Below are 17,675 nucleotides of genomic sequence, written 5' to 3'. Positions count from 1 at the left end.
ATTTTTTAAATTTTTTTGTAAAAATTTTCTTTCGCAATCTTTTGAAGTCATAGATATATTTACATCACTACTTAATCATCAGCGTCTCAGCTAAATATTTCTTTCGGCGCTATGTTTAAATCATAATGTCTCCCTTCGCTTGCCGTCTCCGTCATAATGGCTGGCATTTTGATTTGAAAGGCTTTAGACAGCTTCGGTCGGATACCGTCGTTATTTGTTTTCTCTGAATTACCGTAACGTATGTGACTACGGATTAGTCACAGAGCAGCTACAGAAGCTAGGTACCGATTGCAGTCACCGTAGACTCGTCATGTCTTTGCCGATGTACCAGAATTGCTAACGTCTCGTCGTCGAAGAAAATAAGCTACCACGTCGTCGAACAATCGATCCTCCCACAGCGTCGATTACGGGAGCCCTGTCCGAAAAATAGCTTGGTCTCAACGCCGTCGATGGACCACATTCAAGTGCCAAAGCAACGATGAAGCAACGGTATCTGTAGGACCGGAAGATATCAACAGCCGTACCAGATCGCGACCGTACCAACTACAACCGTTTCGATTTACCATATTTTTCAAAGCCCTTTTCACACAGCACATTTTGTTTGGTATATAATTTTTTTTCTATTTGATATTTTTTCATACATTTTTTGTATTTTTGTTGCTTGGAGTAATTGTATGTAAAATTATGGCAGGGGAGTATTGTAGCGACCTTGAGGCATGTCGAATTTTACATCGTGGAATAACGGTCTACAAAATACCCAGAAATATAATCCCAGATGTTGAACACGGGAGGGTTGCCAGCAGCGCCAACTAGAACCCGACAACGAATAGCTGGCGGCAACCCCGAGACATTTATCTGGGATATTATTGAAGGGTATTTCGTTCATTCAGTGCTGAACCCTCGTTTGGTTTAGACATGCCACCATCGACTGCCCAAGCCTCGTCTCCAGGTAACACTGCTGCCATCCGTTTTAGCACACACATTTTTATATAGCCAATAAATAACGGTCATATAATGTAAACACCACTGTTTCATTTCGTTTTATCTCCATTCACCGAGCCACATCATTTACCCTAAAATGGTGACCCCGACGTGATCGCAAACGTGGAACATGGTGTATTTTACGTGGCCGTTATATTTTTTGTTTAAAAATTTTCAATATTTTTAATTCGATTCGTTTTCGATTTTCCCTTCAATATTCCTTTTCATTTTATTCCTATTCATTTAATTATTTCCAATTCATTTTTTAAATTTTTTTGTAAAAATTTTCTTTCGCAATCTTTTGAAGTCATAGATATATTTACATCACTACTTAATCATCAGCGTCTCAGCTAAATATTTCTTTCGGCGCTATGTTTAAATCATAATGTCTCCCTTCGCTCGCCGTCTCCTTCATAATGGCTGGCATTTTGATTTGAAAGGCTTTGGGTAGCTTCGGTCGGATACCGTCGTTATTTGTTTTCTCTGAATTACCGTGACGTATGTGACTACGGATTAGTCACAGAGCAGTTCCAGAAGGTAGGTACCGATTGCAGTCACCGTAGACTCGTCATGTCTTCGCCGAGGTACCAGAATTGCTAACGTCTCGTCGTCGAAGAAAATAAGCTACCACGTCGTCGAACAATCGATCCTCCCACAGCGTCGATTACGGGAGCCCTGTCCGAAAAATAGCTTGGTCTCAACGCCGTCGATGGACCACATTCAAGTGCCAAAGCAACGATGAAGCAACGGTATCTGTAGGACCGGAAGATATCAACAGCCGTACCAGATCGCGACCGTACCAACTACAACCGTTTCGATTTACCATATTTTTCAAAGCCCTTTTCACACAGCACATTTTGTTTGGTATATAATTTTTTTTCTATTTGATATTTTTTCATACATTTTTTGTATTTTTGTTGCTTGGAGTAATTGTATGTAAAATTATGGCAGGGGAGTATTGTAGCGACCTTGAGGCATGTCGAATTTTACATCGTGGAATAACGGTCTACAAAATACCCAGAAATGTAATCCCAGATGTTGAACACGGGAGGGGTGCCAGCAGCGCCAACTAGAACCCGACAACGAATAGCTGGCGGCAACCCCGAGACGTTTATCTGGGATATTATTGAAGGGAATTTCGGTCATTCAGTGCTGAACCCTCGTTTGGTTTAGACGTGCCACCATCGACTGCCCAAGCCTTGTCTCCAGGTAACACTGCTACCATTCGTTTTATCATTTGTGTTTTTCACATTTTTATATAGCCAATAAATAACGGTCACATAATGTAAACACCACTGTTTCATTTCGTTTTATCTCCATTCATCGAGCCACATCATTTACCCTAAAGTTGATTACAGTCATTATCCCAATTTGAATTTGCAAAAATGAAATAATAAAAGCACATAACACACTTCTGCGTAAATCAGAATATATCAGCACAGAAACTCGTTTAAAATGTTTCGAATTTAAATATTAAGTCTAGTTTCTACTAAATTGAGTTTTGCAAAACATCGGAAATGTTCTTTTTCTTTAGTTTTTGAATTAATGTAAAAAATACGTAAGCTCCGTTAGATATGTCATTTGTAAATAATTGAGGTAATAAATTAGAGTTCATGCAATCTTGCAGACAATAAAATAGAAAAAGAAACCCATTTTAAATTTTTTTTAATTCTCTGATTTCTGGAGGAAAATTGAGAACTAAAATAATCCTAAAATTGCTCGGTAGACAGTGGGTTTTATGCTCGGCAGCGAAAAATAATCTGTTTTTAATTCTTTTATCGTGTACTTTCGGGGGGGCATTAACATTTTTCGAGAAAATACAGCCTCGGGGAATGATAGGCGGGAAGAAAATCGCAGGAAAAAACCGGCGAAACACCGAACGCCTTTTTAAGGAAATAAATTAAATCTTGTAGACGGTTTTTTTCAAATTCTCCTTTTGCTTTTTAATTTGTTTAAGTGGAAGGAACGCTCCAGGTCATAGAGATGTTTTTGCAGATGTTATTGCCCCTGTTTCAGGCAAAACTTGTTTTCATTTTTGCGAAAATAGGTATATTTTACGAACCGTTTCGTTACGTACACAGCGAAAGAATCTTTGTATTAAAAAATACCAAGAAGATTCCCCTTTGAACATCTCGTTTAACTTTCTTTTATTCCGGTTGGCAATTGATTAATTCGAAACATTTTATTGCTGGTACACGTTTCCTAATTTCAGGATATTTGAAGAAGAAATTATTAGAAATAATTTAATTTTAATTTTACAGTAATTTTCTATCATGATAGACAGATAAACAGAGGTTTTCATAGAGTGGAAATGCTAATGAAAACAGACAAATGTTTTTAAAAGAAATATCTGGAAATGTATTTCTACCTATTGAAGTTACTATTCGCTCATAAACCTACTTCTACAAGGGAATAATAAAGAACATAACGTATTAAAGTTGAGACCAGAGGCCCAGAAAATGTACAGAAAAAATAAACCGAACGTTACACATACATCAAGGTTTTGAAAATAATTATATCGATGGGACAGCTAACATTGTAATTCCCACAAGTATCACAGCTGAAGAATATTTCAGTACTTGTGCCAAGTATCGTTAACTATCAAGAACGTACAACTTTCTTAATGTTATGGCAAACATTTTCTAGAGCTTGTCTAAGAAATCGAGAAATTGATTATTATAAATATAAATACAAAATATGAATAATGTACAATAGAGTATATACAATAATATATTAATGATAACACTTATCACTTCCATTTACTTTTAGATCCTTCTTACAAAAGATTATGATCTTTTCCTAAAGATAGAATAATGAATATAATAAGTACTTGTAATGTAATTCCAACATTTAATGTAGGTGAAATAGAAATGAAAAAATATACAAAATCAAGATCTTTCTACAACATCAATTGATGGATACGTTTTTAACTTCAACAATAATTAAAATATCGTAAATATAATAGAAATATGATGAAGAGATTTCAAATATAATCCTTGTATAGATACTGACAATAACAATATTATTTAATGACGATTAATGATTATTAATAATAAGTAAAACTCTTGAAATCTATTTTAAGGTTCATGTAGACGTTGATTTTGGGAAATCAATTAGTACCGATTGATGATTGTAAAAACAATGAAGAACGCTCTGATCACTCAAAATCAGTAGGTTTAAAAAGTTCTTTTAGTGGAGAGAATATTTTAGTGAACGAAGAGAGTGACTCACTCATGACTCACTCAGAGTTAAGAACTTGACTCACGAGAAGAAGTGTTTTTTGAAATCTAGATATATTTCGGGAGTAAAAGCAAATATTTGTATAAAGAAGGTATTGTTTTAAGTTTTTCTAGTTTTGAGAATTTTTCAAAATTTGAGGAACGTTAATTTCATCTTCTGGGCCTTTAAGAAACGATACAAACATTACAGAAGAACTTTTGACAAAGCCAAAATGTAGCTGGAAATGATTAACAATCAGAGCAGTAACTACAAGAAAAAACCCCTTTAAAATTTTTTTTTTTGGTTATGAGAAATACTTTCAGTGAGTATACAATTTGGGCCATACTTAAATTGATATGCAAATATTATTTAGTTTCGTGAAAGAATATTCTTCAACGATTAAAATTAACTTCTTTCTTATTAAATATATATTCATATTTATATGGTATGGCTGAATATCATTATAAATTAAGACATTACTCAATCATTAAATTCAATGATCAAATTAGTTATTAAAATGTTCTTAATAACCCTTTATATTAAATAAACAAAAAATGAAATCATACTTGATATTGCTGAATCTACAAAACTTGTTTTTATATATAATTTATAAAAAATGGTTAATATGATTATGTTGTAAGCAATGGATAAACCATAATAAATATTTTAAATATGAACCAAATGTACACACCCAAAGTTATTTTTATGCTACATATTTTTTGTAGCAATCAAGTCGTATGTGCATTTTTCAATACAAGTGCAACCAATATAGAATGTTATATACTATAATCGATATGAATATCAGATAGAAGGATTTGGGTCAGTATGAATATAGTAACAGGTGTTTCGTAACATGCACGTTCAGAGCGCTTTAAATCAAGTAAATGTTTAATATTAATAGTAGTAATAATATTATATGAATCATAATAATTCTTCTTATTTCAACAAGGGTATACGCTTTTTGGCATTATTATTAGAAGAATAACTATAACCCTTAAAATAAAACAGCTAGTGCACGTTACAGATGATGTCGAATGTACTGCCAAATGCAGTTTGTAGAAATTTTAAATTCGTTTTAGACTCGGAGCGCATCTTTCCTACTTATTTCACAAGTTAAAAACAAAATTAAAAAGAGAAAATGTTGAGTGACGAGTCGGAACATGTAACTCCATAAAAATAATGTAAATCTATAAAATTCGATTTGTGTTTGTAGTAGTCGGCCCTGTTGTCAAGTGTCTACAAAATTCTTCAAAACATTAGTGATGATAATTACAGGTTAGAAACCAGCAAACGTTGCAAATCAAAATTTAAATTTGATGTAACAACAAGACGCGTTGATATCATCAACTTTGATAATGTGCAGTGGCAGTTTTATTGGAGAGTCTATAGTTTCTCGTCTGTTCCCCTAAATATAATGATAAAAATAAAATAATAATGATGAAAATAAAAATAACAGTAATTAAATAATGATGAAAAATAGATCAGGACTAGAACTGAAGCTTAACATAAGTAACGGTAATATATTAGCTCGTCTCGGCATAAAAGCATACTTAATTAAATCTTTAAATAATCATGTTGGTATTGGAGTCTATTCATTTAACTATCATGCTGATAACATTAATCAGCAAAATTACTAGTCTTGTTAACTGTCCGATATTTTTACAAAATACCATCACACGTGTTTTATGACCGCACAATTTGCTACTCCACTAATTGCTAATTTCTTAGAATTGGCAATTTTAGTTATTGCTTTTATGTAGAATATAGTCGAATCTTTTAAATATGGGTTTACAATTTCAGAAACTGTTACTTAGTGCAAATTAGAAAGTAGAAAAGGTCGAAGGTTCATGTTTCAAGAAGGTTTTGATTAGTGTTGGGAAGAATCGAGTGAAATCGACTATCGACTGTTCAGTAATTGACTACTTTTTACTATCGACTATTTCAGTCGCTATTTTTGGTTCGACTGTTTTTACTAGTAACTGTTTTCACTCGACTGTTTCAGTCGTTTACTATTTTCGGTTCTACTAGTTCATTCGACTGATTTTTAACATTCTGGCCTACAGTCCTAGCCGCGACCTTGAAAGTAATGAGCCGAATTTATGCTTATATAGATTTATATGTAATATATGTGGTTTTATGTTTTTTTTGTAGTTTGCTTGTGAATAACTATATATTGTAAATTAATATAGCTGCATTGTGGAACGCTAGTTTTCGAGGGCAAAAAAATAAAATTGTAAATGATCAATAGTAAGATACTCTAGACTGGCATAATAGGTAATACTTTGGACTGGTATAATAGGTAATACTTTTTTGATAAACTTTTACGATTTTTGTCCATTTTTTACAGTAGCAGTTGCTAAATTACTTTTAAAAATATTAACCGTAAAGAGGTAAATAAAGTATATTAAATATTTGTAATAAATACATTTTCTGATAGGAAAACTCTACTTTAATATTCAACAATTTATTTTGTTGGCTATTAAGAAGAGCACCACAGTTTTTATTTGTTAACGAATGGACTATCTTAACAGAATGTGTTCAACTTTTAAATCCCATTGAAATAATGACCACCGAGTTATCTGATGAGAGGTATCCCAACGATGTCTTTAATTATACGGTTAATAAGAGGACGGCAACATTCCATCAAATCCTCGTTTTAACAAGTGAATGGGGAAAAAATGACAAAATTGTCTATTAGATGTCATCGATAAAAGACTGGCAATTTTAGAAATGAATACGATATGCGGGAAATCCACATTTTTAGATCCTAGATTTAAAAAAGCAGGATTTGGTATTGCAAATAATGCTTAGGCGATACAAAAAGTTATCACAAAAGAGGTATCTTCCATTCTAACTTCAAAAAATACAAATATAGTTCCATAACTCGAAATTCGTGACAAAACTACTGACCAAGAATGTATTGAGATCTGGAGATATTTTGATAAAAAAATGGCTAGAATGAAAGAAGTAATTACTCCAAGCACTGCAGCAACTTTAAAGATTTAGCAGTATTTGGAAATTCGATTTATTGGGCGTTTAGAAAACCCATTGGATTTTTGGCAAATCCATAAAATGAAACTACCTGAATTTTATCAGTTACACGTAAAATATTCCTCTATACCCGCAACATCTGTCCCCTGAGAACGATTTTTTTCAAAATCTGGTCAAATAATTAACGATCGAAGAAATTGCATCACGGGAGAAAAGTTGAACATGATAATATTCACAGTAATTTGAAAATATTTCCGTTCAAAAATAAATAAAACTTTTATTTTGAAAGCGTTTTGTAGTTATTGTACGATCATTTTTAGGTTCATCATGGATTAGATTTTTCAATGATTAGGTATACATTTACATTTTATTTAGTAGTTATGGTTATTGAAAATCCTTAGTTTTTATTTAAGTTGTATTGTACTATTTATATATATATATTATGCTATGTTATTTAAATATAGCAATTAATATATTAAAACACGATAAAACATTTGTGGTTTTACTATTCCATTCCTTTTTACACATCCACAGAAGATTCAGTATTAAAGTAATTCTACTTCCTTTAAAATTATATTATTTATTACATGATAATAGAAATTAATACCTTTTTCTTCTTTTCTTTTTTAAAGTTATCACGTGAATGAATATATATATATATATATATATATATATATATATATATATATATATATGTACATCTCTGTCTCTTATACTACCATTGGAGAATATAAAGACATTTAAAATTAACTGCTCCAAGCATTTAACTCCGTCCTTTCCTATCTCACATTTTATACAGACAAGAATTCGTACATCTTCGTCTGACATCACGAATGGAAAAAAAAACAGTCGAACCGTGCATTCGACTGAAAATAGTAATTACTACTTTCAGTCGCTATTTTGTTGACTATCGACGGTTTCGACTGTTTTCAGTCGATAATTCCCAACGCTAATTTTGATTATACTCTTATACCAAAACAAGCCAGTGCAGGAAATCAAAACTAGAATAGATCTGGACGTCACTAATCTACAACAAAGAAGGAAAATGAGACTTGAGAGGATGCGTAGAAGCATAACAACTAAGACTAATTAGTATACATAAGAGAAATAGACGTGATTAGATGACGATGAAATTACCAACAAAATCGATAGATCTATCTCCTATCGGCTTAGTATGGGATGAACTTAATAGAAAAGTGAAGAATCAATACCGATCGAGTTCAGCACAACTGTGATAGTGATTAAAAACTGAATGGAAAACACCGTAATCCGAATACTTAATAAGTTGATAAAAATAATTAGTAAAATATGTGAACGCGTAATTAACAATGAGGGCAGCAATTTTGACGATATCAAAATATAACGAAAATATGCATATTTTTATTATGCTATATTATTTTTAAAAGGTCTTCAATTGCGCTAAATATATTGAACTAACCTACTAGATGTTGGCCTAAGGTTTCATTAAGATTTCAGTGTAATAAATTATAAATTATCTGTTTAATTAACTATTGTTTCAAAACTTTTGAACGGTAGGTTATATCAAATATTTAGCTTATTCCAAGAATTTTACATTAAACATGTTATAAATATTTTTCAACCACTATAATAAGTAACTTAGATAACGAGAAATTTGTCAATTATGTTTGAAGAAATTTAAGGAATATTGGAATCTATCGGGTTTTTAATACACAAGCTTTGCATCAATGATAATTGTAAAGTCAGCTGTGGTTTTCTTCTTATCATTCTAGAATTTTCTTGGTTCAATGTTTCGCTAAGGAATGTCAGAGGTTCTACAGTGGCGGAAGTAATGTTTTACCAGAAAACCGTTGAAAGTTCGTCTATCAAAATGACACTTGTGTTACTGACTCGTGCTTTTATGAATTTACATTAATAAAGTCCCTTTATTATCGAGTTAATTAAGTTAGTCCTGTTGTCTCTAAGTAGTTCTAGCTAATTTTAATCAAGGCTCAGTAATTATATAAACTATGTCTTTTTTCAATTAGCGTATTTGAAAATGTTCACTATGATGCTGTTAGAGTAATCTATAATATAATCCATCCAGAATAGCAATGAATTCACCTCATTATGATGTTGAATTTATTTCCCAGTTTATAAAGTGCGGAGGAAACTATTAATCTGGTAAATATTCTCAGGAAACTCAGGAACATACAACTTTTTGAGGGAGAACTATTTTAAATTGGCGCTTGGGAAACATAAATTAAACGTTTTTATTTATATAATTTACTTTTCATCTAGAAAGAGGCCAGGACACTACGCTTTAGATCTGATGACACAAACATGTGGTCATCCTATCAAATTGATATTAGGGTGTAATAATAACCTATAATAAATTAGTTGTAAATAAGTCAATATGAGCAAATAATTTATATTGGATAATTGTAGGAAATCGTATTATGCGTAAGATATGTGCGCGTAGATATGTGTGTAATGATTGGTTTGGAATAATTTGGTTGGAATGTATGAGGGGAGAATGGATAAAAACTCTTTTATCTCTCGTAATTAGGTAGTTATCAAAACAGAAGATAATCATAAAATCGGTAGAATTTTGAAAGTAAAGTGTACACAGTAACCGAACAAAATAAGTAGAAATATACTTATATCAAAATGAGTGAAAATTAAATAATGGTGAAGCAAGAACTAAACGTAAAACCGTAAATAAACTCTACAATGAAATACAATACTTGGATACACATTTTTTAATTTTGTTATATGTCAATGCCAAAATAAAGTAAATGTCAAAGTTGACGCGACAAAATTGCGATGTGGTGACATCATAAATTTTGATGACGTGAGTTCACCGTTAACTGTTAATCTGAAATCTATCCATAGAAAGCTTAGAGATATGTAGCGTATGTTGGGTAACATTAGGATTTAAATGGTGTAACGATAACCCACGAAGAGATCTAATGAAGTTTCAGACATTGCTTTTCAATGAATACAAAGCATATAATAAAATCCAGGAAGACCTATTTGTGTAATTAAATGAGACATGGATGTGACTGGATGGCATTAAGACGACAAATGTTGAAGTAAGAAGGTAAATGCTGAAACGAAAATTTATAAGGTTTTGCTAGTCATAATATTTATTAGCAAGTGATTGCAGATATATTATTCTTCTTGCTGGAAATAGGAATATATTTATTCGTGGCCCAGAGTTAGTGTTTTCCCCTAAGCCCAAAGGGGGCTATAATGGAGAAATGAACCACAACATATTTTTGCTGTGGTTTGAAAATCAGTTATTAAAGTACTTGGAGTAACCATCAGTTATTGTTATGGACAATGCACTATACCATAGTACACTGGTAAATTAGATCCAACAAGTGCAAAGACTGTGCAATAAAGGAATGATCTGCAGTATATAAAATAAGTTTTGAAGAAACCATGCTAAACTGTTAGTATTAACGATATATTTAATTACATTTTATGTAACTTATTTTTTAGAAATAGGCCTGAAAAAAGCTACAGTTTAGGTCAGGTTGCTGAAGAATATAGACTGCTGTCTCTTCCACTTTGCATATTCAATCCAAATAAATTTATTCGGGGCGTGGCAAAGAATTATTTCAAAAAAATTTCAGGCCGAGAAATACATGCAAGTAAGAACTGTCAAGATATATGCAAGGAAGCGTTGTCTACAGTAACACCTTCGGTTTGAATGAACTGGATCAGACCCACTGAAGAAAAATTGACATATGGTGGGAAATTGATAAGTGTTAGATTGGAAATTAATCGCTTAGTTATTCACTTTAATAGCCATTCCGAAAATAACAGTGATTGAATGAGACTCTCTAAATGTGGGCTTTTTCTAAATTCATCGGGGTGATATGAGTGGAAACAACTAAAGATGAATCTATAATTAATATACGAGAACTGTAGATAATTGTATTGTAGTGTGTGCAATATGTATGTGCAAAGATATGTGTGTAATTGTCCTGAATATACATGAGATTTGGTTAAAATGTATGAGGAGAGAAATAATACAAACTGTATTGCAGATATATCTAATGCATTAGTGATAATATAGTTTTATCAAGGAAGATCTATACAGGTAGTAATAGAACAAACTAAGGAAAAATACAGTGAAGAAACAAAGAAGTAGAAACGTAAAATACATTACTTAGATAGACAATTGTTAATTAGTTGGATTAGGCCTACAGGGAATACCACAACATAGAAAAACGCGACCAGAACTCTACCTCATGATGGTGTGGAAAATAGTTCAATGTAAATATAATAAAACACAACTCTGACCTGTTAACTATTATGACTGTATAATTAATTGCAGTTTAATTCCATTGATATTATATACATTAGATATATATTGGATAACATTTTGGTTACATTATTTTATTTAGATTAAAATTTTACGTCAGAGCCAATGAATGAACTAGATTGATGGATCAACATTATATACTATATCCTTTAAACAGTAATTATTTAGTTATATAAATAGAGAATAAATAGAGGAAATTAAAGCAAAATTTTACATTAACAGTGAATGGATTAATGCGATAATGAAATTCCCGAACAAACTTCATAATGAGGAATATATATGTGACTTTAAAACAAAAGGTATAAAATTGCACACTGAACGATCTATTATTGACTAACCTTTTAATTGCTTTTCCCTGAACTCCAAGCTCTTCGTTCTGCCAGTCCTAAATGACCTCCTAGCAATCCCCAAGTACTCTTTAACGTTTTTCTCGCCTCTCCCGACTCCTTCAATATTTAGTATTGCATCCGGGCCGTAACCCGGTTCTTTTTTAACGTCTCCATTAAAACCCACGAAGTTCCCGTTAAAGTGACTCATACTTTTATTATCGAACGTGTCTTTTCCATAACAAAGGTCAATTTTTAATTTTCCGTTTGAGCTAGCGACCGATTTCGTTCCATTCAAGTTCTCGAATTTATTATTTACGATGCTTGTCGGATTCTCCAGGGCGCTTTTGGATCCAGTCAGGTTCGTATCGATTATCAGTTTTTTCGGTATCGTATTTTTGTCGTCGAAAGTCGCGTTTTGTGCCGGCTTGGCCAGTTTTAGCTTTTTGTTGAGCTCTTCTTGCTGCTGTTTCGAGAACTTAATGGGCTGCGAGTAAATCTGGTGGAGTTGGCTGATTTTCGGAGATATGCCGTGCGTTATTTGATTGGATCTGAGCGATGGGTCTAGTCTGGGCAAAGGTGTTGGGGCACTCATTTTAATGATGTTATCTAAAATATTGTTAATAAATGTATGATAAGGTTAATAAAAAAATATCGCATGGACCAGCTTTATATTTCTGAGTTGATTGTAATTAAAGGTTGAAAGTTGAATTGAAAAGTCCCAGGCCTACCATAATAAAACACATTTTATTGGCAAAATTAGTTATCTTTATTCAAAAAAATTCGCTTCAAGGGTGATAAACTGATTATAGCAACCCTCCAACTTTTCGATACCATTTTTATAGTACGATTTGTTCTTTGCTTCAAAATAGGCCTCAGTTTCGGCCCACCTCTTCATTCGACGAACATTTCCTACTAGCGAGCATTCTTTTGAGATCTGAGAACAGGTTATAGTCCCTGGGGGCCATATCTGGAGAATATGGTGGGCGAGGAAGCAATTCGAAGCCCAATTCATGGATTTTTGCCATCGTTTTCACTGACTTGTGACACGGTGCGTTATCTTGGTGCAGAACTTTTATTTTCAAATGCGGCCGATTTTTGGGCGATTTCGTCTTTCAAACTCAATAGTCACTGTTGATAATCCCTCCTTTTTAAAGTTAGTCAGTGAAAATTGTTCCATACGCATTCCAAAATACAGACGCCAGAAACTTGCCAGCCGACTGTTGCGTATTTTCACGTTTTAGAGCGGGTTCATCGTGTGCAGTCCACTCGGCTCGGGGTCATTACAATTAATCATCTTCAAACACTGCTCCGAATCATCAACTGGTCAAATTGTTTTTGGTCAAAAGTGAGCTCGCGTGGCACCCACTTTACACAGAGTTTTTTCATACTCAAATATTCGTGAATGATATGATATACATGTTCAGTTGATATCTTTAAACTGTCTGCTATTTCATTCAATTTCTATTTACGGTCATTCAAAATCATTTTGTAGATTTTTTAAAGGTTTTCGTCGGTAACAACCTCTTTTGGGCGTCCAATGCGTTCACCGTCTTCAGTACTTATTTCATCACGTCTAAACTTAGCATTACAATTCTTGATGGTTGATTTTCCTGAGGCAGTGTCGGGAAACTCGGCATCAAGTCAAGTTTTGGCTTCAACTGTACTTTTTTCCTTCAAAAGCAATATTTTATCAACACGCGAAATTCCTTTTTATCCATTTTTTTCACAATAACAAAAGTTGCTTCACTCAAAATGCTATAAATCACAAACTAATAATCCGATAGTTGCTAAATTTATACACGCATCTTTTGAGGGTTAAGGCTAACTAAAAACTTATGGATTTAAATCTAGTGGCGCCATCTATGTGTCAGGCCGGGGACTTTTCAATTGACTTGCTCTAAATATATTTTCGCGTAAATTCCTATTACAGCAGATGTAATACATGATACTATTTTTCTGAATTTAATATAGCTTTCCGAATTTTATATAATATTGGAAATATTACAACATATCTCTGATTTGTAACTGAATGGTTTCTTTTTGAAAGCAACTGATTTGGAACTATGTATTCCGTTCATTAATAATAGCTATTATTCCAATTATATTGGCTGGTTGCATATATTACAATTATTTTTTATTTTAAATACTAAATATTACATAAATATATATCCAGATATTAATCAGCTTTGCGAAAATTTTGCCTCTCATTTTAATGAAAACGAGCTTGGAAAGCTTATATCGAGGATGCATTTTTAGGTTTAATATTTTTGTGAAATATGAGCTACAAAAAAATATGTCCGATGTTCGAAAACGAAAAACGCCCTAATCAACTAACTACGAGTAGTCATCAGATAGGTGACACAAAATATATAAACAAACCTAGAAGGTAGCTTGAGGGCTAAGAATTTAGTTCGCGGACAATAATGTCCTAGGTTTGAATCTTTCTGGGCCAAAAGGTTTTTAAAAAAGTTTATAAACTAAAATAAACTATAGTGCGCGTTAAAATTAAGTGATTGTTGAAAGCGGTATTAAAATGGAAAGTGAGTAGTTAAGACATTATCAAACGAAGTTATTTAGTTCGTGTTACTTTAAGTGTTTTGTGTTACTTTCGGTTATTGCCGTATGAGAGATTGCCGTAAGAGCTATGGCAAGTTTGGATAAACACGATTAAGGATAGTATGGTCACGTGAAGTAATATTTTACATTTTTGCAGAGGAAACAAATCAATGTGCCCGCTTTATTGGAAGGTTGCTAAAGCTATACAGCTGCTAAATAGATTAACAAAATTCGAAAATTAAAGAATCGTTTGTTTTCTTTGCTTACAATATAATTAGATTTTTGAAATCAGCTCTTGATTTAATTTGATGTGTGGTGAAGTAAAAGAAAAATTGTTCTTGATTAAGGACTCTTATTAATTGATATGGTTCTAATATGACTTCCCAATTCCACCAAAGATACCGGTGATCTAAATACATACGAGCACCTAACATATTTGCTTCATATATATTATAACTGAGTTGTTCAATAAATTAAAGGAATATTAAATATTCGTCAAGAGTGGAAGTTGAAATTATACTTTATACAATTAGCAATTTTTAAAAAAATTAAAATGACTTCGTGAGCTGTTTGTTCACTTTGGATTAAATTGAGTCCCTGTATCGAATATGTATACGTCTTGCAATGTAAAAATAATATTGTATTATGGAATGGAATATGGAATAAAATATTAAGTTCAGAAAATATTAGTCCAAAAAATTAGACCTAAATATTAGGGTAAAGAAAATTCGCAAGAAAAGAAGTGATTTATATTATTTATATAATTATATATTATTTTTGTCATTTCCGTGTCATTTCTGCTTCGAAAAATTATAAATGGACACAAATTAACATATATAAATTATAAATATAGTTATAATTAATCTGAAATATTGTTAATGTGCTTTAAAATATCAGAATATAGTGACTTTCATCCAGATCCTGTGAATACTATAGAATATTTTATCACAAGAGGAGCAACAAGTTGTATAATAACATAGTTATACGTGAACTAATCTAAGTAAATTAACACACAAATTTTTAAAGAGAATATATGGTTAAAATTGAATTATAGGTAATTTAGGACAAAATAGATGTAATAGTTGATGGTGTTTTAACAAAAAACACTTTTTTCGGAAAAAATATGTTAAATTATTTTTTGCTTTTGGGTATTAAAAACAAGAGAGCTGGTGTAGGAGCTTAGAATCTGGGGATTAGAGAAGAAGAAAGTGTTATTTATTTCTGAAGTGAAATGACGATGACTACAATAAGTTTGTTCTGAATTTTTATATTGGCAATCATTCTGCATGTATTAACATATTGTTTGTTGTAGATTTTTGGCTGGCAGCATTATTGATCTGTAATTATTTCGAAAACAACAATGATAAGGCCATCAGCATCACCGTTGAACGCTATAAAACGATAATAACTGAATTGTTCTCGTAAGTATTGAACAATATGGGACTGACCAACATTTTGACTATTTCAGGTGGGAACTATATGCTACATGCTGACCTCGTCTTGCACAGAAGTATGATTTGACCATAGTAGAGATTTTCTTGATGAGTTTTCTGAAGACGCAAGGTTATCCCGATAAACCGTAGACGACTGATACCACCAAGGTCAACATACCACATATTATCGCCCTGATTAAACTGGATTTAGGTACCAGAGTGTTTGAAAATTTGATCATTCGGGTTTTTGTCACCACGAGAAGCCACGACAGGCATGACATTGATGTTATATTTCATAAATAATAGACTATATTTAACAAAAAACTGTTTTGTCAATAATTTATTAGCAATATGTAATTTAAAAGCATTTCAACGTCAACCCACTATTATTGAAAACTCATATATTGAATTCAAATAATACATGTATATCTTATGATATAAAATTGTGTATTTAAGTGTTTATTGAATTATTAGATTTGTAACACTCGATCATATTATTTTATAAACAATATTGTCAAACTATTGTTACTAAATTCAATGCATACCTTTGATTCAATGGTTTTAGCTGGACTTGAATATATAAATAGTGTCCTATTGATCTAAGAAGGAGTGAATTACAAAAAAATAACGTAACTTGATCAATGTGAAATTAGTCCTCTGGGAGAGAAGATACTTTTACTGTATTATTTTGTACTGTGTATACTTTCACTGATGACCTGAGTTTTGTGACCTGATTTTTTAAAGGTTGTGGTTTAGCCCGTCATATCAAATCTAACATTATTCAAAGCTTGATCACTTATGTCTAAGAATATAACTGTGCATAAATTAGGTTTTTTACAATCAGCTAATAACATATGTAATATAAAATACCTACCATATTAAATATTGAAACGAATACAAACGCTGCTAATAAACACCGTCAAAGTTTGCAGTTAGTTAATAAAACATAATTAACAATCTTCATATTTATTTAATTTATTTTATTTAAGGTATCTTTGTAATAACCGGGGTTATCTTGATTGGACCTACTGTTTAACGTGGGTTTCGAACCACGGTCCTCGGTATTAAACCTGCCAAAAGGAGAGTGACCAATTTAGAAATAGTCTCAGAAGACCTCTGGTCTTATCCAGCTTGGTAACTAGCTAGCCTAGCTGGAATGATTTTCCTCGTCGGATCTTAATCTCTTGCTTTATTATAAATAGCATAATTATAAATAATCTCAAACATAAATTTAGAGCCGTGGCGCAGCAGGATTCGAACCCACGATTATTAAAACAGTAGCAAGACCCTTCTGTTGCCTTGATCACTGTGCTAATCAAGCAAGCCGTATTTAATTATGCTTTTAAAAGCAGAAGAAATACATGAATATATATGTTTTTCTATTAAATTTGTTATTGAAACAGAATAAATTCAATAAAACTTTCATATTTTATGATATAAAGTTGTGTATTTAAGCGTTTATTGAATTAATAAAGTTGTAACACTCGATTATATTATTTTATAAACACTATTGTCGAACCAGAGTTACTAAATTCGATGTATAACTTTGATTTAGTGGCTTCACCTGAACCTGAACTTGAATATATAAATAGTGCCCTCGTAAACCCAGAAGAAGCGAATGACAAAAGACTAACATAACTTGATCAATGAGAAACTAGTCATCTGAGAATATATTTTCACTATAATATTTTTTACTGTGTATACATTTAGGATTATGTAATATTATATAACATCTCGTTCGTCTCAACAATAGAAAGCTGGTCCATTCGAAATATATTTTCTAAATATCATTGTTGCTAAATGGGTATTATTCATTTTTTATATATAATATATACATATAAAACAAACCCGTTTTAAGATTGTATAAATATT

The 17,675-nt window shown here is 31.9% G+C and overlaps 2 protein-coding genes and 1 long non-coding RNA gene across 4 annotated transcripts in view; 1 reads left to right on the top strand and 2 right to left on the bottom strand.

Moving 5' to 3' along the window:
* The window catches only part of LOC143195091 (synaptotagmin-15), a 345,027-nt gene that overhangs the window by 65,482 nt on the left and 261,870 nt on the right, over positions 1 to 17,675 (bottom strand). The window lies entirely within an intron of this gene.
* Positions 1 to 17,675, bottom strand: part of LOC143195058 (aldehyde dehydrogenase family 3 member B1) — a 29,384-nt gene that overhangs the window by 11,418 nt on the left and 291 nt on the right. Inside the window, exon 2 of the mRNA XM_076401924.1 lies at positions 11,824 to 12,420. Coding sequence (XP_076258039.1) covers positions 11,824 to 12,406 — 583 coding nt within the window. The 5' untranslated portion in view covers positions 12,407 to 12,420. The remainder of the gene's footprint in view (positions 1 to 11,823; positions 12,421 to 17,675) is intronic.
* LOC143195104 (uncharacterized) lies at positions 364 to 16,395 on the top strand. Its single transcript, XR_013005473.1, has 3 exons — positions 364 to 949; positions 15,683 to 15,791; positions 15,839 to 16,395. It is a non-coding gene; the product is annotated as an uncharacterized LOC143195104 (long non-coding RNA).

The sequence above is a fragment of the Rhynchophorus ferrugineus genome, unplaced genomic scaffold, assembly GCF_030347505.1.
Source record: "Rhynchophorus ferrugineus isolate W39M unplaced genomic scaffold, kcgeb_rfMv2 rfM1, whole genome shotgun sequence".
Lineage (NCBI taxonomy): Eukaryota > Metazoa > Arthropoda > Insecta > Coleoptera > Curculionidae > Rhynchophorus > Rhynchophorus ferrugineus.
Note: the sequence above shows the minus strand (reverse complement) of the source record. Positions and strands in the feature narration are given on the sequence as shown.